The sequence below is a fragment of the Accipiter gentilis genome, chromosome 6, assembly GCF_929443795.1.
Source record: "Accipiter gentilis chromosome 6, bAccGen1.1, whole genome shotgun sequence".
Classification (NCBI taxonomy): domain Eukaryota; kingdom Metazoa; phylum Chordata; class Aves; order Accipitriformes; family Accipitridae; genus Astur; species Astur gentilis.
In genome coordinates this window covers 9,523,746-9,548,392 of record NC_064885.1, presented here as the reverse complement: position 1 = coordinate 9,548,392, position 24,647 = coordinate 9,523,746, and the positions used below count along the sequence as shown (strand labels likewise).

General features: G+C 41.7%; 1 protein-coding gene across 2 annotated transcripts in view; it reads right to left on the bottom strand.

Annotated features, from left to right (window-relative positions):
• Window positions 1–24,647, bottom strand: part of LOC126039212 (sphingosine-1-phosphate transporter SPNS2-like) — a 138,965-nt gene that overhangs the window by 85,083 nt on the left and 29,235 nt on the right. For both annotated transcript variants that reach the window (XM_049801994.1, XM_049801995.1), the window contains exon 2: window positions 16,206–16,271. In XM_049801994.1, the coding sequence (XP_049657951.1) occupies window positions 16,206–16,271 (66 nt within the window). The remainder of the gene's footprint in view (window positions 1–16,205; window positions 16,272–24,647) is intronic.

Here is a 24,647-nt window from a genome sequence, read left to right as displayed (position 1 = left end):
ACAAAGCCTTTTCGACCACAGCGTGCACAGCAAGAAATGACAGCCTAAAGCTGATAATGCAGAATAATCTAAATCCCTTGATCCTTGAAATCTGCATTGAGTACCATGAATTAGATTTAATGAGCAATAAAATACTTTAAATCTGTTTTTCTCTTCATAGAATGATACATCATTTGTATCTGGTATAAAGAGAAATGTTCCTTGTTTCCAATTTGAGACAGAGGGGGAAGACTGTTTTCATCCTAAAATGAGGTTTATCATCCTCCTTTACTACTGTACCACTAATCCTGCGCCCTACCTCAACTAATATTTTAATTTCAAATAATTAACTAGCGTGCAATAGGAGTTATTCTGTCTCAAAGAGAAATCAATCTCAAAACCTACTTCCTGCAGCAACAGAGAACAGGAGACAGAGGAGACACTTTGAAAGTACGGTGTATTACTAATAAATTATTTGCTACATATAATTTACCAACAGCAGCTTCCTAAGAAAAACAATGCAACAGGAAGTGCTTCCCTTCTCTTTAGAGTGCAATCAAGAGCTTGTCATACCATACTCGCAGAAATTTGCTAAAGGAAGTGTTCATCTGACATACTCTTATCCCAGAGCTTTTGTCAGACTTCAGGTTTGTTCGGGTTTGTTTTTAAACAGAAATTCACAAATAAATTACTATTCTGCAGTAGGAATGCCTTGCTAACCTCTACATGAGTTTCTAATAGCTGCTGGTTGCATTTACAAAGCGGGAGAAGCCCTGCAGTGACCAAACACGTAGTTCATAAATATGCCGTACAAACAGCTAGGGCACAGGACGGCTAGGTCAGTCACAGTTCCATTACAGGATAAGGGATTCGGTGAAGGCTGGTGCACAGATGCTGGTTTTGCTAGCAGTCTCGGCCAGAAAGAGACCCTCAGCCATCGCCTTCCACCAGGGCTGCAAGCTCAGGGGAGATTTAGCAGCTATCAGTCCTGAGGGCTGTGCTGGTGGGAACTGAGGGTATGCCGAGAGTGGCAAGGAAAAGCAACATCAAAGCCTTGCAAATCCACATGGCTGTGCTTTGGAAACAAGGGGGGGGACACACGACACAGTTCTTTGCTGGCATTCTCTCCAGGCAGCCAGTGGGACTGATTGATTTCTTTTTAATTATCATTATAATTCTTTAGGGGGCTGTTGTACCATTTCTAGTGGGCTTGGCAAAACACATGCTCCCTTTTTTGAAGCGAAAATGGCCTTACTCTCATTTTAATTATGCAATTGGCTATCAACTAAGACAGCACTGACAGCCTCATTACAAACAATTTCTACTCCAGCCAGGACAGAGGTATGAAATGAGACTTTGCTCTCAAGCTTTTAATGTCTATCATTCACATCCACCAAAGCTGTCCTACTGCGAGTTAAAACTCGAAGATATGAAGACACATCTGCAGATTACATGTTCCAGAAATTGCTATGGAAAGCATGTAAACACAGGGCAAATGGACAGGAAACGGTTTGGGGTTAACAAGAGACCTCCAGTGCACTCCAGATCTGCTTCGGTGTTATCACCGAAGTGCAGGAGCAGAGCACCAATGTCTTTGCAGGGAAGAACAAGGAATTATATTCACAACATGCATTTGTACACGTGCAAATAGAAGTGTGTCAGAGTTTGGTAAGCAAACTGCTTTCACACCATTCTTCTGCAAAATTGTTACCTTTCCAATTCAAGCCATACATCTTCAAGAGTGCTTTTAGCAGTCCAGGAAAATGGCATCTTTTAAAAATCAATAAAACCTCAGTAACTAAGAAAACTATCAATCTGAAGGGAAAATTGCTGATTCATCTCTGTGTATTGTAGCTAACTTCCTTCACAGAGATCAGTTCAAAACTTTCTAAATTTCTAAAGAGACGAAATTCACCCTGGTCTTACACTGCCTGCCTCTAGTTATCTGGAGGAAGGCAAACACTTCTGAGATTAAACTGAATTTTAAGGGATGAAAATATATTACCTCTCATCACAAGAACTTCAATAGGACATCTGAAATACCTGGGTTTTATTCACTTGCTCTAAGATGCGGTCAACACCAACAAGGGGTATTGCTCTTAAAATCCTGCCATCTGCACCTTTATGCGAATTCATTTTTTCAGGAATAGAAATCATCGTGGAATGGGAATATGCTAAAACCCACAGAAGATATGGTTGCAAAAGCACTTGAGGGTGATTGCTTTTGTTTGATGCTAATCCTGGGATTTTCATACTTTCCTCAAAGTTTTTCCTCCAACTTTCCCTCCCTCCCAGGGATCTTAGTGCTTGATGTAATAGCTTCATATTTATTTGTGGAGGAAGCACATACATTTCTTAACTCTGCCCACCAAACCTTTACTTCCAAAAAGCTGCTTGCTGGCCACAGAGGGAATTTCAGTATTTTGTCCTGCTTAGTTGCCTGCTTTTTTCTGAGTTGCCTGTAAAATACAATAGTATCTCCTGCAATGACAGCTCTTGCTATGTAAGCTACCACCCACCAGGGACTGGACCAAAACCATGTTAATTTTACAGAGGAAATTTCTACAGTGCTGACTGGGTTTCAATTCAAAGCAGCAACACAGAAGGAGGGAAAAGCATCTCTCGATGGAATCTCACAGTTTCTCCTTAACAGCAGTGTCCATCTTTCTGCCTAAGGCATTGGCAGCCTATAAATAATAACAAGTCCCCCAATAAAAGATCTTTCATGTAACCTCAGGAGACCATTTCATAAGAACATTAGAACAATGGCAACAGATCAGAAAACCATGTAGTCCTGCATCCTGCCTGTGACAGTGACAGCAATCAGATCCTTCCGAGGAAAGTACACAAAATTCCTACACAGGCAGCTGAATTACTCAGAGGCTGGCTTAAGCCCTCCCAAGAACTGTAAGGTGTTATCCACATGAAGATCTGGTCTTTTAAGCTCTGGCCCTGACAACATCCCTTGTGGCATTCATTTCCACAAGCTAACTGTTCACTGATAAGTTTCTGGAGCGCTTTCTGGCAAACTGACCTGTACTGATTGTTTCTGCATTACGAAGAAAAACATAAGAAAAACACACACCCTACCTTTTTAAGACGTTCATTACTTTATGTGCTTTTACATTACACTCCCCCTCCCCCTTATTTTTAAGAATGAGCAAATTAATAATACAGATAATCTGTAAAACTACTCCCATAAGAAGGAAGTGAAGGGCACACACGTGAAGACAAAATGTGAGTACACACAGGGGCCGGGGCTGACTGGCTGAATTGGACTAGACACATTGGCCAAGAGTGTCATGTGTGTAAATGCACTTGCTGTCTAGTTTCATTGTGAGTCACGAATTCTCTAAAAGGCAAGGAAGGAACCATTTGTCCTTTCACTTACCCTGCACCCTGAACTAATTCTTACTTGTTTTATTACCCCAGTCATTACACTTGCACAGCCACAGACACTGCGTGTTTAGACAAAAACAATTCACCAGTAGCTGGAAGGGCCAGGAAATAAAACACTGAACCTCCAGCCTAGGCTGACTAACAGTACAGTGCGGGTCAGGGAGGAGTCTGGATGTGCCAGACAGCAAGATGTACCTTTGGCAGAAAACAAGGCTCTAGCCTCTCAGCTGTGACCATGCTGTTAAGGACAGCAGGTAACTCCACCTGTGCTTCCCTTGGGGACTGTCATCTAACTACAAGAGACAGGCTTTCCAGACAACCACCAAACCCCAACCTCCTAACAAGCTCCATAAGCAAGCCAGAGAAGTTAAGAACATGATCTTACAACATCCAGAATACCCTCAACTGCCACAGATTTGAGTGTCCAGCACGCTTTAGAGGGAGTCTCATCATCACCTAAGAAGCAGTGGTCTGAGCTCAGGGTAGGGGACATCAACACTTCCCACTTCCTATCCAATTCCAGCAATTAAACAACTCTCTGCCAGGGTACAGAGCCACAGGCTTACCCATCTACTTTTTCAAACATCAGCAACGTTTCGATAGGCTTTTGTACCACAAAGTAAATACAAAGAAACATTGCTATCGACTGCAATTTGCAATTATGTATTGACTAGTAGGACAAGAGAGCTGAACAAACAGCAGACCACGAATAAACACCTACAATGACAAGCAGTCTTCATCCTACAATGAAGAGGGATCACAGAGTATGTAAGGAAGCCTCTCTCACAATTTAAGTGGCTAGTGCTATTCAAGAGAAATTATTCGCTGATTCAATTTTGCTGGCAGTATTTAGAAATGCTCTTGCCTCTTGCTGTTATAAATGGCAATTTAGACAAAGAGCAAGTGTTTCAGCGTGGCTGGGTGGCCTTCAAAAAGGGATAAATTCATTTAAGGAAATTGTTGAAATATTGACGTATCGCAATGTTTAATTTGCCATGGTTTGTAAAAGCAAAAGGATCATAACTACACTAGAGAATAAATCGGGTCTCTGTCTGTCTTACAGTTGTTATTTCTAAGATTATCACCCACATGAATTTCCAAAGTGTCATCCCTGACGTGCAAAAACACTTCAATACCAAGTTGAACTGCAGCTCCCGGAGTGAGCTTTGCAACTAAACTTGCATCTGTGGATAAAAGAATATGACCTCTGTAAATGATCCCAGGGTTAAAAGTAGTTTCAATAGCCATGGTGCATGACTGCACCCTGGTTTAAATAATCCCTCATTTTAAATTTCTTCTGACTAGTATCTTTCTGGCAGAATGAGAGCTACTGGAAAACAACATATTGAAATGAATACTGCAATGCGCAAGGTTTGCAAATTCAATGCCTTCATGCATCATCAATTACATTAATGGAAAAAAGGAAAGACAATATTTGGTGAATCCAGGCATTGTTAGTGTATTTAAAAAAACCATTTCAGTCAAGCCTAAATATGCAGGTGAGACTGATGACTGACCGGTGGCCCATGTGAAGTCAGTTTGTGTTCAGCGCCTATTCCATTCCCCTCCCTAGAGACCACACCATCATAAAAGTCCCAAGATGCCAGCTGAGCTTCATTACTAGCAGTCCTATACAGCTGAAAACTGAACCTTGGGGGAAAACTGGTCATGGTGTTGCCAGCAGTTTATTTGTCTGGTGACTAGACAATGGAGTCTAGTTTCTGGACCATGAATCCAAAACAAACAAGTTCAGTACGTACAAACAGGGAAAATTAACGTCTTTTATATACAATGCAAACATTTTCTCAGCTCAGTGGGTCATATACCGTATTGTCCAAGTCATTGGAAGGTATAACATTAGCAGCTGGTAGGAATATCTCACTAGGGAGCTTTTAGTGAAAATTCAACATCCATTGTATAATATCCTGTATTATTACCTTTGCTGCCATAAAACATCCTCAGTGAGAACAAGGGCAACTTTGGACAACTTGCTTTTCAGGAAAATCTGTTCTCTCTCTGCATTTTTTTTCCGAAGACATTTTCTTTTAATATTTTCTCTTTGTCTTGCCACCCTCCCCCCAAATATGACATATTTCGTATCATACTTGCTAATAATTTGCCATGTTATCACATCCATGGGTTTCAAAGCCATTAACACGCAGCATGATTGCTACATTAGCCAAAAAGCTGGCAGTAACTGAAGGCTCCGGACGGGTAAAACAGAAATGAAACCACCTGCGGTTCTCGGCCAGTGATGCCAGCTGACAGAGGCAGGGCACTGTGCAGACCCACACCGCAACGGAGCACCAAGACCTCACCCATCGGCAGGCGAGACAGACGTTTGTGGATTTAGCCTCACTGCTCTTGTGAGGAGCTGGAAGGTCATGTTTCTAAAGCTCAACTCTCTTTCACTCCACATGCCCAAACCTGAAAGTCCCTTGTAAACAACAGATTTTGCAAACTAATGGCCCAGGACACTGGACAGACGGTACAAGAGCCAGAGCAGGGCACTAGTCTACTAGATTCCACTTATTATTGTATCCACATCTAAAATATCTGTCCCTTGACAGTGACTCTGTAGCCAACAAACTCCAAGTACCTCCAGCATAATAGCCAACTTGCAAGGCTGGTGTTTTGACAGATCATGACAGATACTAGGGAAGCTGAACATCCTGAAGTAGGTTTCTTCATAAGAAGGTCTCATCACATTTTATAAGAAATGCAACAAAATAACCTTTAGAGACAGATCCTCTTTCTAGGCCCACATGACTAAGCAAAAGCAACCACATAGCTGATGACATTTTCAGCATCGCGAGCTATAGCAAAACAATAGTACCTTAGATTTATACATTCCAGCAGTGCTCCTGTGAGCCCCTGCTTGGGGGACATCATATGGGCAGCATTTCGATGGTGGAAAATGTCAATTTAAAAACAAAACAGGGGACGGGGGGGGGACCAAACCAGCAAAAATTATGAGACATTTTCATGTTCCTGTTCTGTAATTGTACCTTCAAGAAGACTGATAAAGGAAATGGAGTTATCTAGTCAAACACTTGCATGGTTCTCACCATAATAACTCTTTACATCAGCCCTTCTGAACTAATACCTATTTTTAGTATCAGGTTTTTAAAGGATCGTCAACTCAATCACTAATTTTGAGCTTGCAATTTACCCTGGAAGCAATTTTGCTGATGGAATTAGTGCCACTTAACTACCTTGATTTGCAGGCACAATTAGTAAGTTAAGCATTTATATATCCTAAACTACACCTGTAAAAAGGAAGGCTGCTTTTAAAAACAGCCCATATGCTTAAATTGAATGCAACTCAGTTCAAAGACACATGGATCGCTAAAGCACCCTGCACATTCCAGAGTAAGCAAAAAAAAAAAAAAAAAAAAAAAAAAATTCCGCCTTTTTTTTTGTGGCAAAGTTATTCTTTAACTCACTTGTCTTTCTTACATGACCCATTCCAGTCACAAAGGCTCTCATGGAAAAGTACCTTTCTTTGTCAGACTTTGTCAATGATTTCTAGTGTTCAAAAGGTGTGGCCATGGGCACTAAGGCAATTTTATTGTTATTTATATTGCCAGGTAGTTTGGTCAAAGCCACAGGATGCTGAACATACAAGCACGGAGCTGACAGCTAATACCACCAATTGCTGTGGTGACCAGAACCACTCAAATCCCAGGGTGGGTAGAGGCAAGGATAAAACTAGAAACTGTGATTAAGGCGGAATTAAAAACAAAGAATTTGGAGCATATTTCAAATATCCTTCAAGGAAAACAAAACAAAACAAACCCAAGCCCCATAAAACACCAGACAGACAAATCCTATCCTGAAAACTTCACTTGGCCAAAACTCTTAACAAGGTCAGTTTTAACAAGCACTTCATCACAGGCTTACAGGGCAGGTGGTCACCTTGCTTCTACAAACTGATGATTTAGAGAAGAAAGGGAACAGGGAAAAGACCCAGAGAAGAGAGCACTTTGGCCAGTGCCATCAGTAGAACTGTAAAAAGAAATCAAAGCTCAAACTGCTTTACATGTACTGCCTCCCTAATTCACTTCCAATTGTAATTGTCTACCCCAATTGTAATTTATTGTAACCATCCATTTAAAATTAGTGGAGCTCCAAATAAGCAAGTTAAAGTTGTTATAACATCTTAGTCCTTTAAGGCAACTCTTCACAGAAAAGGTGTATTACTATTAATGCTCTCACTTCAACACTACTGTCCCACAAGACAATAAAGTAGAGTTGCCACTTTTCCAATTCAGTTCATCTACAAGGAGCAAGGAGAATGATGCAGTAGGAGAATATGTAAAATAAATCTTGCTTCTGTAAACATTAGTGGATGGAAGGGTTGGAAAGAGGAAATGGTTAAAACTGTCCAAATGTTTAATTAGGAATAACCTGATGTATTACTGAGTGGGGGAATAAAAGACGTTCAGAACTGAACTTTCCTGGAAAACGTCCTTTCCACTGAAAACCAAAGCACTTCCCTGCTTGCAGCAGCAAAGAACACAAGAATGTGTGTGAACCCCTCCTCCTCCTATTCATCCCATCAAATAACTGTTTTTCATCTGAGATTTAAAAACCTACGCCATCCTCAGTCACTTGACTAAAACTTGAAAACAACTGAAGGCAGTTTTAGCAAAAAATGTTTATGTACATTTCCATTTTTTGTAAGAACTAACTTTGAATTGGGGTAAGTGATGGATTATGGTCAGTAGTATTTTCCCTCCAAAGCCAGGTTCCCTGCATAATCTAAGCCAAAAATTGGTCTTTGCTCTATAACCTTACAACAGCATACAGGAAAAATCCTGGAATATGCACACATAATGGGGGTAAAGGGAGTGCACTGGGAGAATTCTTTTGACTTGGTGCAACAATACACCATTCATGCAATTCAGACTTACTTGTGTTAATTGGAATCTAGTTCTGCAGGCTGGTAACACTACCGAATACCATGAGGAATGTTCACTTTCTACGTAACTGATGGCCTGGAATTCATTTTCAAAGCCAGGTATATGTGTCTACCAATGAGTCACTCCTCCTCAAGTGTGTATGGGTCTATACAGGGGAATTAACTGCAGCCCACACTGAAGAAATGTAGTTGCTTCTACCTGGAACACACCACCTGTTTCAGCATCTTGTAACAGTTAAAGGCTATGGTTCCCAAAATGGTGTTCCACAAGGTAACACCAAGTTTTTTTGCAGTCAGCCACACAGCAATATCACTTTTACAGTGGTCTGATGATAAATCACTATAAAAATTTGATTGTAAGGATGCAGAGTGGTCTGGTACACAGCCCAAAAGGTTTGAGAAGCACTGGTTTAGAGGGAAAGCCACCTGGAACTCAAGACAGGACACATTAGAGAAGCAAAACGACCATATGGGCTGGTCTAGGACCCCAACATTCCCACTGCTACAAAAACACCCTGGCACTTCCAGACTCTACCAAATGCCTGCAGCATTACAACAACTAACAGCAATGCTCTTGCTTCATTGCAAGACAGTACCTACAGCGCTCTAGAGCTCCTATACACTGTCAAGACTATTTGGTTTATCCAAATGATCTCTCTCTCAAATCAAACACCTCCTCCAACAGCGATGCTTCCAACTCTACTATATTAACTTGGAAATCTCCCAGCAGGCACAGACCAAGCCTGACCTCTTTATCACCTGATCTCAGATCCCTGTATGAATATAGCTGCTTACATTTTTCACAACACAGTATGTTGCCTTGCAGAACTGTAGGTTTGTGCTCTAAGAAAATGAGAGTTCTTCAGGTGTGGGAAGCAAGACAAAACCAAACCAATCTTAAAATAAATCTTTCAAGAGAGAACACTTATGGCTCCCCTGGGATGAAGCACATTAAATATACAAAATGTACTACGAAAGTTAGTTCTATTCTCCCACTCCCAGTTCATAGAAGACCAACTTCCCTTAAAGTCAAGGCAAAAAATCTTCTCCTCTGGGCTAACATCTTTAAATTGGGCCCACTAGGTATCAGTAGCAACTGTACGTACAGATCTAGATCAGGGTACCGAGAAAAAAAAAACAGGGCTCCTTCTGATTTAGACCATATACAAACACACCTCTGGTCACCACACTTGAAAATTAAACTTACAGGCTCAGTGAAAAGCAATAATTAAAGTTAAGGAGGTTTTCCACTTACTACCAAAAGCTTTTAGTGTCACTGCAGAGGGGGAGCGAAAAAATTAAGCTACTTGTGAGGTATCGAAGGTAAGTGCACACCTCTCTTCCAGCAACTGCTAGCCATTAGATGTCTAATAATGACATTAAAATAACTGTTAATGTAACTCAAATGTTCATCTCCCTCTTTCAAAATTCCAAATATGGTGTTAATGAAAAAAGCAAAGGTGGCAAGACTAGCCCTTCTGAAGTATTTGTGCATGAAACACACAATACAGTGCAGATGCCTGCTACATGAGATTGCGCAGCTGGTATTAAGAGGAAGTTGTTGTTTAAAAGAATTACACAATACCAACAAAAATCCCATCTTCCACTATAAAGAGCTTGAATGAAATTCTGAGGTTTGAGGTACGTGTGTAGGGGGAGATGAACAGGCTATGTTAAAAACTGTTAGGACTTTGGGTGGAATGATAACTACTTCTCTAAAATCTGTGGGAAATCTTTCCCCTCATTATTATAATAAATTACAGAAGTGAACACAACCTTGGCAAGAGGTGCTTGAACTACAGCCTAAGGGAAAACAGGCCAATATCTACTTACAGAACAGACATGCCACAGGCAGCACAAGTGCAAGTTTCTCTTGCAACAACTGCCCTGTCTGAAAGGCCAGTAGTTAGGACAAACCTTCCTTCCGCAAAGCAGGAAGAGAGGATGGGAAAATGAATTGTTATGTTGTGTTAGTGGCTATGCAGTATCATAAAAATCAAGATGTTAATGAAGACAAGCCGGTCTGGAGAGTTTCCCTGTTCTAGTAGCCTGCACTCACTTGCTGACACGTACAATAAAAAGACAAAGTGAAACATTGGCTCAAGCGTTTCCCTCCTATCAGCAGGAGGCAAGGACATCTTTCCCTCACTTCCCTGCCCCTTCTCCCCCACCAAAGATTATTTACTTTGCAATCTAGGGCTGTCCAGTGGGAGTTCACACTGTAAACAGCATTTTTATAGTTTGGTCCTTGGTGTATGGGGGACAGGGCTAGGGCACAAACACATTTTCCTATAACCTGCTCACTGATTCGAGAAAATACTTTCACTCTTGATTGCAGAGGGATTTCCAAATAGGCTTAACTGCTTTCATGAATCAGACTCTCAGACTGCCATGACTTCTTACCATATCAGATACCATTCTAGCACACAGGAAAAAAGGACTGTTGGAACTTGTAAAGGATTTATGCCAGAAATAATCAGGATCTGGACTATCTCAACTGACTCTACCTTGATAAGGAAAAGACCTACCCTTGTCACAACATTAATCGAGGCACATTGAACGCAGAGCCCTGCTTTTTTCATCTTTATTGCTTAAACTGGAGCTGTCCTATACAAACTGTTTAATCCCTAGATCAGCAGCATGCTACAGAAGGCTGGAAAAGTTCCCAAGAAATGATACAAAATCAGGTATGGAGGGGGAAATGGGGACAAAGGTTTTGCTCATTGTTGATACAGCTTAGAGGACCTCCTTCTGGAAGAAAGAGAGCTCCGCCTTGTCCTGTCATGCAGAGCCCCAGATTGCCAGAGAAGTAACCTGGATTTAAGAATGCTTAGCATGGTTGGGGGAAGGGAAGATGACAGTGGCATGACCTGCATGATGGTCCAAATAATTTGCAGTCAAAAATCAAGGCGAGCAACAACAAAGCATTCGGTCTCTACTTCTGGTTTGGACACCTGAGATACCAGGGCCTTGGGAGGTGGTCTGGTGTAACGAGTCATTCACTCAAAAGGAAAGCCCATGAATTTTAAATAAAAAACAGGAAAGTGTCCAGAATATGAGCTCCTCTGTTCTAGCAAGTAGAACAGTTAAGCAGTAGGAAGTGAAAGATGAAGATCTGATTCAGTTATGGATAGCACAGATGAGGAGCAAGACAGTATCTATTCAGGTAGAAGCAGATGGTAGAAAAGAAACATGCGGCACCTGCAACTCATGTAATATACACATATTCAAGGTTAGCATCCAGAGAAATTATGAAAAATAAAATAAATAAAAAATGTTTGAGCAGCATAAGCTGTCATCATAAGCCAATGACAAGATGATGGGAGTCAAAGAGAGTTGAAAGAAAAACCTTCAGTTTAGCAAGTCTGATTTATCCCATCATTGCACTCCACTGTTTCAAGACCCTTACTCACTGCACGTGCTTGCTTATAGCTTGGTTGGTACAATCACAGCACACCAGAGCTGCTAATGTATTTGCAAGTTGCAATCTAGTGCAAGGTTACACTAGGTCAGCTCAAGAGGTAGGGGAACTCAGGTAGGTAAAGGTTTCACTTTTCAAATACACAGAGGTTTTAGCTGGAATTGACCCTTACAGGAAAAATGAGCCCACAGCAAGACTTAAGAAAGTACCTGGCATTGCTAGGCTTCCTGGGAAACCAGGGGCTGAAAGGCATTTGGGAGAATGCCCATGTCTCTCCACATAAGCAGAGGCAAGTTCTTTCGGAGCCCCAGTTATCTATGATTATTCACCTTTCATGAGTCCTTCCAGATCTCTCAGTCCTTACACATTTCCTTTCTTCTGACCTTATGGTATAAACTTTTGGTTACCAAGGTTTCCTCTAATGACATCGCTATGCTCTTTCTGAAGACAGACACTTTTCCCCTCTGGATTTCAATGGAATCCTTGCCATACCCTCCATTTGATGCTTCACAGTTTCCACTTGCAAAAGTCCCCACTGCTCTATGTGCCTTCCCCTGAGCTTGAGCTGCCTAGGCTAGAAGATTAAGGTACCCATTAAGAAGGACCAAATCTCTGGTTCTAAGCATTAACCTAGTTGAATGTTGCATGTTCAGGAACTGGACTGCAGTTCTCATTCTGGCTCTGCCTCAGACCCGCTGTGTGACTTTGGGCAGGTCATTTCTCCCATCTGGCTTTCTTGGTTTCCCCATCTGTAGAAAAGGGCAAGCCTCATTATTCCTCCCTATATAAAACATCGTGAGATCTACAGAAGACAAACTGTATTGAGAGCCAGGCACTATTATTATTAGAGCTCTGGTGTGCTAAATAGACACTGGCAACAGACACAAACGCAAACTAAATCCAAGGGCAAGGAAAGCAGACAGAGCAATAAAGCACAAAAATTGAAGAAAGAAGGGGAAGAAATCTAGTGGAAAACAGAGTACAGCACTGGGGCACTACTCCTGTGGTCTAAGTATATATGCAAACGTAACACTATTTTGAAGCAGTTCTACAAATCTAGTTGTCCATCTTCTCAGTCTTTGTGTTTTTAGAGGCCTGTAGTTTTGGTGAGTCCAAATTGCTGCTCCTACCTAACTGCACACATGGGAAAGACCTTTTCTATGGTTTGGCTTATAAATGTATTGACTGACTACAGCTGTACAGCTCAAGCAGGCGAGGAGATGCTCTATCACCTTCTGAGACCAGCCAGGATTACCCTTTCTCCAGCTGGGAAAAGCCACCAAAAAGAAATGAAAAGCACAAGAAAGATTGGATGCAGACCTGTAGGACAGTTAAGTGAACTTAGCTAACATTTACATAACTGCGTACGTAGTGCTTTAAAAAGGAAGATCAGCACAGAATTATAGCAGCATCAAGAGATAACTGAGGCTCTGGAATCAAGATCATTATATGCCTGTTGGTCTACAATGCTATTGGGCAAGCAGCAATTGCGATCCATCTGTCCGTGTGTCCTTTGCTGTCACAGGATCCTTGCTGCAGAGACTACCTTCTGCTCCTTTCCATTATGGATGAGGCTGGAGTGTTTCTGTGATTTTTCTGTACAGGGAGCTACAGTGACCCTCTAACCAGTTTTCATTATAAATCCTAGGCAAAGAGCAGCTTGTGTCTTGGGATTAATATAAAAGACAAAAATTCAAATTCTGTCTTTGCAATTCCTAAGAAACCAGTCACCTTTGCATTCCAGAGAGCACCAGAAGCTGAGAGTGTATGAATTTGCTTTTGAACATTTGGAATGAGAGAGCTATGAGATTGGCTGTGCCTGCAAAGAATGGGTTATGGTATGAATGCAGGGTCATACCTTGCCTTTGGTGGATTTCTTTTCCCCTTGCTTTTTGAGTTTTCAGCACCACCTCTTCCTAAATCTGTGTGCAGCCTTGTTTCTCAGTTAAAAGGATTTTCTTTATTATTTTTTAAAGCCTATTTGATGAGTGATATGAACTGCCAGTGAATACTACATTTCACTCCCCCTCATTAACATTGTAAATTAATTTAGGACTCATTTAGATGCAGGATTAACAACCTGAGGACTAATCCACTCTTTATTCAGAGGACATATTCAAGATGAGCAGTCTTTCGTCTCACATCACTCAATTAGTTAGCAGGACCATCTCTTGGGAATAAAATGATATTTCTGTCTGTCTGCTTGCAAAGGAACTGTTCAAGGTTAAGGCAGAGGTCTGGGAGACATCAGTCCTGGCCCCAGTTCTGCTATAGGCTTCCTCTACAACCTTGGTCAAATGCTTTTACACTCTGCATCCATTTTCCCCAATTTGCACATCTAGAGACGTCAGACTTATCGAGAGCAGACAAAAGATTAAAAGTAGTGTTTATGGTGTTCTAGGCCAGCATGTTTTATTTCACCAGGGTTAAGCGTACATGGGCCAACTGCCAACACAGAAACTTGTTAAGCTTAAGTAATACATTTAATAAGTTTTCAGCTATGTGTCCCTACTCTTACTTACGTGAAATGGTGTTCTATTTTGTGAGAACTCTCTTCCTGTGATGGCACTGTGATTAATACATTATTATCTATATTGCAGGGGCAAAGTCAAGCCCTCAGTTTTCAGATCAACAAAAAACCAAGAGGAAAAATGTTGCTTTTCTTAAAGCAATAACTATGAGTTACAAAATTCATGGCACACTCAGCAGCAATCTTGCAATACCTCAGTGATGCTGTTTTCAGATGCCCTGTATGTTTGCTAGAGAAATAAATAACGTTTCTTGCAATTAACAAATGAAATGCCCTGTTGGAGCTTAGCTCTTATTTGCTGTCAGTAAATCATCTGCAGAAGGATTTCATCCACTGAAGGGAATGAAGATTAAATATATGCTTTGGCAAGTGTCATTTTCCACTAGAATATTTTCTTGAAGGCACTTCATGTCTAATGATACATTGAGGACTTGTTCCTCTGAGTACAATAAATAAATACAAATAATTGCTCTAGAAAAGAGCCTGACAGACAACCAGTGCCACTGTAGGCATAACTGATGGATGCTGCTTATAATCGGTAACACTTGTAAAGCTCAGGCTTTCTGTTCTGGACATGTGCTGCACACATCAGCTTAGCTGAACTCTTCTGTCCCACAAGAAGAGAGTTTTTAAAGCCCTAATACAAACTGTTATTAATTGTGTGTATTGCAACATTACCAATAAGCTGTAACCACAGGCGAGTACCCTGCTGTGTCACAGGTTGCAGAAAATAAGAAGGAGGAGATACTTGCAGTGGTTCACATAGTTTGAAATCAAAGGCCAAATAATGGAGCTCCAGAACATTTTCACCTCTAGTGTGATCATAAAGAATGAATTATTTTATACACTTTATTGTTGCCTACAGTTTCACGGACAAGCTCCTGACAGGCATTTGGGATCCACTGTGATAGCATAAGGAAAAAAGCATGGAAAAAAATGTCTTTCTGGCACACTATTTCTAATCCTAATTGAATTCTAATTTCTTCAGAGATATAATTGTTCCAGTGTGGTTCCGTCAGACAGATGACAGTGACAAGACAACCACAGCACCACAAATCTATGACTCCAACTAATAATTCTATAGGAAGTTTCCAAAACAGACTGTTTCTCTCCTTAAAATACTGTATTTGGTCTCCAGCTAGCCCTTTCAACTCTCCATAAAGACCAAATGTGCTGTCATAACTACATGAGACCGCTACTCAACGTCATCAAATCTAGCCCATTGACAAAGGCACTCCTCTAAACCACCTCAGGACTAGAGGCCAGAAAACCTGGGCTTGTCCTGGGGTTGTACAGCTCTGTCTGCAGATGTCTGCAATATTAAAATGTCTGCTACATTAAAAGGACATCACAATTGCAATAATCCTTCTTCGTTACACACAAGGAGAGAAATGTCTGAAGCTAACACTACCAAAATCATAGGGATATTGTTAATCCGTGAGTTACTGTGAATGCAATGATTGTTAGCCTTTCCTGCAGTTTTCATCCTCGAGTACTTGTCCTGATGAGTTTTACATTTTCATGCCACACTGTACTCCCAATTACTGTACATTCAGCAGATTCTCTGTAGAGCACATGAAGGGCATCATACATCACACTTATTACCAACCTACAGAGAGTTAAGAGAAGTGAGAACAACAGGATGCTGCTGTTGGTTTATCATGAGTTTTCTGATCTAGGGGAAGTAGGCACCTCCTATTTGAATTTAGTTGTCATAAATAATATCATTAGGCTTGTTTGCTTTTGGCACATTCTGCACTCAAGTCATTCTGATCCCTGATCTCCCACCCAGCAGCAAATCAAAACCAAAAAACCGCTCATGTTCACTCATCTTCCTAGTAAGCGCGTACTTCACAGCCAGAGTGTCCAAGGGCCATAAACGAAGAAACCTGAAGGCACCCTTCTGAGAAGTGGAAGGTTATAAAAACCAGCGAGAAAACGAATACTCTTACCTGTCTGTAATAAGCCAGCCCCACTGTCTTTGACTCCAAAGTGCTGCTGGATGTCTAGTAACACACCTGCAGGGAAAACAACAGAGAAGAAACTCAGTGCCTTCAGCCTTTGAAAAGCATACAACTCAAACCTTTTGTGAAGCATCAGCAAAGTTTCAAATTCCAGTAGTTTAGACACATAACTTCTAAAGTTTGCACATCAGCTTCTTTTCTATACATGCACACTCAATAATTTTGGGCTACTACAGTAACAGCAGAGGTAGGTAGATATCATGCGAAGAGTTTGGGAATGAAATCCTCATGCACGAGAAACTGTTTTTTCCTTTCTACTTAAATAAGATAAGGGATTTCTTTTTGTTTGTTTTCTGCAGAATCCAGATCCTTTAATTCTGTTGTTTTACAGAAATATAGGGAAACTGATTCTCTGCCTTAGGTGATTCAAATGGTTCAACAAGACAGACAAACTGAACCCAAGACAAGTTTTAACAAATCTCTCTTGGGAGGAGATATGACACATTGATAGGAGCAATGATGGAGGTTTTCACATTTAACTACTTCTGGGGGGGTTCTCATTTCTAAAACAAATGTAGAAAATAAATTTAAAATAGCTCAGTACAGGTGGGTAATTGACCAAATGCTTAGCTTTAAAGCAACTACAAGGAGAACCAAAACCAACCTTCTCTCTTCCCTGAACCCCCAATATATTAATTGGTATAAGCAAAATTAATGGGGTTTGTAGTATTTACATATTCAGCTAGATTTATGGGTATCAAACATATAAATACATGTAATGTCAGGTACACATGAACAGGCGTGCTTTTGTAACCAACTAGCCAACAAGGAAAATGCACAGGAGAGCTTTTACAACTCATCTTGGGGGACACACATTTGCCAAGCTGAAGATGGTCCAGTTGTGTCAGATACAGATCCAAACGCATGAGCGTTTGTCTATGGTCTAAAAAAACTGCACTCTGACCTCTTGTGTCTTGAACAGAGACAGCTGCTCTCTTAATATCTGGGACTTCCTTATTCAGGCTACTGTCTTCCCCAAAACTGAGTATATGCAAGTTTCTTTTTTTAAAATGAGAAACACCATTCTCCAACTGTACTGAACATCTATAAAAGTTCACCTCCAGTTCAAAATTTGACCTGAGGCTTTACCCAAACTGATTCTGCTCATCACTGCAGGTCATGGGAATAAACTAAGCACCAACCTGAACTCACTCACCATAAATATCTTAGCTTTTGGGACTGCCAGGATCACACTAAATGACAAACACAAGAGATAAAAGACCCAGTGATAACAATTCCCAGAAGACATCTGGGACAATGCCAAGAAAACAGACATTAATTAAAGGTACTAAAGGAAAAAAAGATACAGAGAAGGAAGGAAAAAGCAAGAAAGCTCATTTGTCCTATTCTTTATTACTTGTACATCACCATTTACTCAGGGCAGCATTCAGGTTGGCTTTAGACTAACAATATCTGCCCTGTAACACTAGTTCAACCTCCTACAACAATCCCCACTTCGTATTCTCTCCGTCAGACTGTTTATCCCTGAGCAGAGAAGGCTTGGGGTGGGAAAGGGTGTGAATCTTACCAATGTGTGTCAATATCTGATAGGAGAGGGGGTAAAGAAGACAGAGCCAGAATCTTCACACTAGTGTCCAGTGAAAAAAGGCAAAGGGCACAAACGGAAATCCAGGAAATTGCATTTAAATATAAGAAAAAGCCTTTTTACTGTGAGCGTGTTAAACTCTGGAACAGGATGTCCGGACAGGTTGTGGATTCCCCATCCCTGGAGTTACCCAAAATCCAATAGGACACAGTCCTGAGCAACCTGCGCTAGTTGACCCTGCTTTTAGCAAGGGGCTTAGACTAGGTGATCTCCAGAGGTCACTTCCAACCTCGATTATTCTGTGATTCTGTAATTTTCTGAAGTATTAGGTGCCCGATTACATCCAGCCGGACACAGTGTTCCCCTAGCCTTTCTTTTCCTTTGGAGCATTGCTGTCTACTCTAATTCCAACATGAACTCTTAGCTTCCTCTTGGATGGCAGATTTACCTCCATTTTCAAAGTGCCCTGGCATTTCTTGGCTATCCTTCCCACATTTGCTCCATTAATAACTGAGATATCATTATCCAGGCAGTATCTGATGAATAAAAATAAATTTTGTATTTGCCTAGCAAAACCCTCTGTGGCTTAGATGACTTACACATTCCCCTTGGTGTCCCACCCTTTCACAAAAAAACGGTTCTCTTGCAACCCAGCCTAGAAGCCCTACTTAGCTTAACCAGCTCTGAACAACTTCAATTTGTGCTCCATTATTGGTTGGTCTCAGACTGCCCACATCAGGTGAAGCTCAGCAAGTCAAAACAACTTGTAGGTACTATAATCCCAATTTTATAGAAGATAAACCCACAAACATTCTCAAGTAGAACATGGAAGAAGGGAGGAAATACTGAATACTATGTTTTCTTATGCTCTCCCATCATCACTCAGTCGTGTTACACACAAATGAAATATCTTACTACCTCCCCACAGCTGAGCCCTAGACACTCCAGCTGGAGAAGCCAAGTCAGAGGGATCCAAGCTTTTCTTACTTTGACAGACACATTCAATACAAGACTTAATCCGAGCAGGTACATCACAGTGATGCCCGTTCACCTCCTGATCCATGGGCAAATGGCTTCCTGGTGGATGCCATGCTCCTGTCCAGCCCATCAATTTGCAGCTTCTTTTATTTTAGTAACAAGGGGCTAAGTTCTGCACCCACCTTTCTTTCAGGATGGGGCTTCAACTCCCACTGACCTCATGACGGATTTTCATTTTAATCTTTAAACTCTGTGAAATGGGCTGCAAGTATATTACCTAAAGGCCGTGAAGAAAAACAAAGCAGTAAAATACTAAACCAGGGACACTGCAACTGTACTGCTCCCAGCAAACGCTCTAATTAGGATGGCAGCTGATGAAAAAATGTATTCTGAAGCTGGTCAGTCTCATGGTAGAAACCTCTGTGCTGAAGCAATCACTAAGCAGGAGTCATACCTTCTAAACTAGCAGGTGCGCAACAGTCAAGAGCAAGCCCATAACAGAATCTCACCTGTACAAAAAGCAAAACAGCACAACCTACTGTCCTGCCACAGGATACCAAAGGGACTGATTCAGTGATGGGAAAAGGGAGATTAAGAGCTGTAGCCCTGCCTTATTAAAACTGCCTGAGGAAGCAGATTCTTTGAGCACGGGGGTTGGACTAGATTACGTCCACAGGTCCTTTCCAGTCTCAACTACTCCGGGATTCTGTGCTCCTAATCCCATGATAGAATACACATGCATGTCCAGATCTCCCTCCATCACCCTAAAGGGGCCTGCCCTGCCTACAGCAACATATTCCCAGCTGTGCCAAAATGCCAGAGGCACATTAAACCATCCAAAGTTACAAGGAGCAGTAGCCTGGGATGTGATGGAAAACATAGCCTCCGAAAGAAGATTTTTTTGGATTTGCATCAGAAACCAGAACAGCAAGTACAAGGGATTATAATGGTAAAGCAGAGGAGGTCTTCCAGTTCATTACAAAGAAATTATCTGCCCAGTGACAATGGCTTTACAGTTCTACAGTGCTTCTTTCCACAAGACATCATCATGTGTTTTACAAGCTTGAACTACTGTAGCCACAAATCAAATGCATTTAGGACACTAAAGTGCAGCCACCTTGGATTAAGCCTACAACTTTATTCTGATGGTGTAGAGGGAAGTGGGTTCTGTAGATAGTCAATGCAACAGGACAATATAGGACCACAACTGTAAGTCCTGTGTGAGCTTGGAAGAAGGTCTCAGATGATTAAGAGAGATCTGCATGTCTAATTGGCATGAATTTCCCACTCCAAGTCTATTTTATATTCTTTTTTGACTACAGGTGTTTTGATATGGGATTTAGAGCATTAAATTAGAGGCAGCAGCAAGCAGATGATGCAACACATCTATGAAGTGATAGGAGTTTCTCTCTGCTGTGGGAGTTTTCCTGCTCAGCACGCTCACATGGGAAGACACTCCTCCTCTCTTAAATTTGCTCAGCTCTGTTTCCACCTCACCATGGCAATGACTCACCTCAAACTTTAATAAGAATTAGGGATACAATTAAGCAATGATAGACCAGGGGAGAATACAGGAAAATGATAGAGCTTTTGACTTTCCCTTCTGCTTCTAGATGATGGGAAGGCAGAGATAGCTGGAGCCAGGCTCCAGACAAAGAACATGTTGCTAGTAGAGTTACGCTCCCAGGTGTCTCACAACACCTGATGCAATCCAAGAAAGGCAAGCTGCCACATAGGGCTGACAAGGCCTTTCTTGGATTAAAGTTCATACCTATGTCCCAGTAGGATCTCAAAATAGCCATGTGCAGCGAACAGGCACCCCTCTTCCCGAGACAGCCTCTCAGCAGGCTGATGGCCGCTTGGGATGTCTTTTATGATTGATTACATGGCACACGTTAGTGCCATCACCTAGTACTTCGTAAGCACATTCGGCATTCTCATGACTGAACAAACATACAGGAAACACAGTGCCAACCTTCCAAAGTATCTTACCAGCTGAACCAGACACTGTTAATGCTGATGTAGACCTTGGAACTCAATGAGATGAAACATGGGCAGTACCTAGCCAGGAGTGCTGATCAAGATGGGCACAAAGACAGGACTTACTGGGAAACCAGACAGAGGAATGACTAGTTACTTCAGCCCTATCTAGGTTACTTTACTAGGACGGCCCTGCTAGCGTCTAAGTACCTGACAAAGACACCAAGGCAGTTATCGGATTTTTGCGGGCACTGGGCACAGGACTTTTAAGAGCAATTTGGAGGATAAAAGGTCTTTGGGTGTGGAGTGTTAGATAGGGAGGGAATGTCAAGTAAATGGGGAAGAGGAACGTGGCTGACCTCATCCACTGACAGTGTCAGAGGGTTGCTAGGATCCAGAGCACTCTTGCCATTTTTAATGGCCATTTAACAAACCATGAATATAAAAGACCTGATACTGAGGCTTTTGGAATGGAAGTCCACATTTAATCACTAAGTTACCTCCGATTTAGGGGAAATGCTTTGGGAAAGGTGATTTTTCCTGGAAGCGTGGGGTTCAGGCTTCAAACTAGAAGGTAGGTGATACAGATCACAGATGAGGCAAACTGCTTGCCTAGATAGGCTTTGTGTTCCTGAACAGAGCTACAACAAAACAAAAGTTGCAGGACTGGAAGGTCATCTGATATGGGGCAAAAAGATGCTCTGAACAGAAGGTCAACTTAGTACAGATGTTTCTTGTGTTAATCGTCATTTCCAGAATTACTCCATAGCAGATCTAGTGTGCAGAGTGCCCTGGTTATCCTTTATAGTTAAAAGAAACATGGGCTCTTCACCTAAGTACTGCTACCTCTATTGTGAATAAAGAGTCACCATGGTAAGAGATGGTGTTCCTAAGCTAAGCCACAATGAAATCACAATTTCAAAGCTAAAAGACATTCGAGCTTTCCTGGGAGAGCCCCATTTTCCACTCACCAAAACAAAACGTCATGATTGGATTTCAAACTGCTTCCAAGGCAGGCGCAAAATATAAAGTTAGCCTGCGCACAGAGTGCAAAGCTACAGAAACAAAGCAACAGGTTTTCAGCTCACCAAACCTTGTGCCAGTAATGCCCATGCACATTCTTTAAACACTGCATGTGTGCTGCAATACCATTGGCCAACATAACTACTTACTTTAAAAGCACATGCATTTTTAAAGGTATCTTTTAATAGGGAAAAATTAAGGTGCTTGAAAGGAACCAGCACACAGCTTTCCACAAAATGCAGGCCAGGCACTTGCAGCAATCATGTGTGCCCCCAGCACCCTCTCTCCTGCCCCACTGCAGCCCTGGACTTACACCCCTCTTTGGGGAATCCTCAAGGGAGGTGGAGGAGAACCCAGACTCACACTCTCTTGGCTCCCAAAGAGCCAGAGCAGGCTCTGTACTGACAACTCTTTTTCCTCCATTACCTGCTGCTACCTACCTCTCCTCCTTATGAAGGCATTTTCCTTCCCAGGCAATGTTCTCTGGTTCTTCCAGGACCAGCTCCCGCAGGTGGAGGTAACTAAGCAGTGATAGCCTCCTAACCATTAAAGGCACAAGCCACCTTCCTACCATCAGACTCTTCCTCATGCCTGCAGCCATATTCAACCTGTTTCAAATAATGCATTAAGGAGGCACAGGAGTGGTGTACACACCTGTCTGTTCAGAGACATGTGAAAAGATTAGGTGGAGAGAAGTTTATTCTGAGGTCTCTGTGATTGTATCTTCACTGCAACCCCAAGGTGTGACTGCAGTTCACACACAGATCCCTAAGCTTCAAACGAGCTGGCTTCAGCTCAGCCACCCACTAGCTATTAAACGCCTGCTTCACAACTTGGACTGTATTTAAATACTCAGCTGCAGAAAACCACCATGGTAGCCCTGCTGATATTTGTACCTCAAGATAAATTCCCACTGCTACCAGAACTAGCAAGTCTAGAACTAAAACGCAGTACCACCTTCTTTGGATTACCATGAAAGCATTCCTGTTTTACGTGCAAAAAGAAGCAGGCCTGGTCTTTAAGTATTAATAAATGAGCGGTGACGTCTTGCTTGAAAACATTGACAGGAGCTTCCTTAGGACATACACACACACTGACTTTCCTTCTGCAAAACTAATTTCCACTATGGCATGACATGATAATATGCATTGGTGAAACAGTCTTTGGTTTTGAAATAGTGTTGCAGGATTAAAAACAAACAAACAAAACCAAACCAGCAACTAGACAAATCAAAACAAGGGTTTCCTAAGATCTGCTCACACTGGCATGCAAGAAACTTGTGACCTAGAAAGCATTGAAAATAAACTGCCAACACCCACAGTGGCATGTTTAGAAGGGGGTTTCCCTAAGTAATAAAGCAGAGCACTGTGAAGAAAGAAATCCAGCACAGCAGTTCAAGCCAAAGATCAGAATGAGCCAGGGTCTTGGTGTCCAGCACTACAGTCATTCACAGGCCATGAAACAGCTGCTTAAAAATCCACCAACAAAACCCCAGAGTAGGTAAGTGTGAGAGTTCAATGCCTTCACAGACACCGATAGCCTCCCGCTACCTGCACATACAGAAAGGTGACAGGATGAAGGCTCACCTCAAATGAGTGTGTTTGAAATGGAGACCAAGCTCATAAGGACATACACCTGTAGCTTTGACACAGGAGAGGACTTGCTGTTTACCTAAGTAGCACTTTCAGTGGACTTTCATTAGGATAGATGCTGTACACAATGCCAAGCACACTACTGCCTGGGAAACAAAATAAAAATTTCTGTCTGCTTTGTAGTGACATTCCTATTCTGAATCAAAAACCAATGTTATCCTCAGAGACTTGCACCACCTGTCACACCCACTTTTTCCATTCAATGTTTTTATCATTACTATAATATCAGTGGGGAAGTATCTGAGCTATTCATTCGTTCCCAAAGGCTATTGGCTTACCTGCATGGCATGTAACAAGTAATTAAGCATTAGGAAAAAAAATAAGGAATGCAATTAACCAAGGGCTTGGAGAAGAAAATACATTAAAAAAAAACTTCTTCCTCTTTCTCCGGCAGGGGCTAGATAGTAATAAATGATGGTTCCTCTAACATAGCTCAAACTCCACTGTAATATTGTACGCAAAGTCAGCACAAAATTGCCTGCAAGAGTGGGAGGAGATAAAAAATTTTCATCAGGTGTAGAATCAATTAGCACAAGGCATCATTAACACGGGGTCAGGGCGTCTAGGGAAGGCAGCACAGGACAGCTAGTCCTGCTCAGATTTTAAAAAAAAAAATCAAAACAAAACAAATAGGAATTTGAATGCAACTATGGCTGCCAAATGCTTGGTGCCTCACTGGCAAAACCACACCCTAATCAAATCCTTCATCTCCCTAATTACAGTGTAGGCCTGTTCCCAGGACTATGGCTGGGAAGGAAGCCCTTGTCAAATGGGGAACGTGGGATACTCGGCCAAGGTGAGCCCAAGAGCTCAAAACAGAAGATTTTCCATTTATGATCCAATGCAACAACAGCTCTCACCAGTAAAATTGCAAAATGACATGTGTCAAATCTGAGACTAAGCTCACAGTGTCACTTTGCTCTCCTTTCCACCCCTGCCATACAGCTCCCTACACTGAGATCCTTAATTTCACCCCTGCCTCATCTCTCTTTGAGACTCCCGCCTTAGCCTATCTTAATCAGCCTTGCAATTCCCACAAGCCAAGAGAAGACTTCAGTTAGAGATAAATGACATGATTTGGCTAAAAGGACAGGCTAAAAGGAATTGGAACCTAGACTTGAACTTAAAAACAAACTTGTGCATTGAGACTTGGAAAGATTCCTTTTTGTGGAATGGTAAAAATTAAAAGCT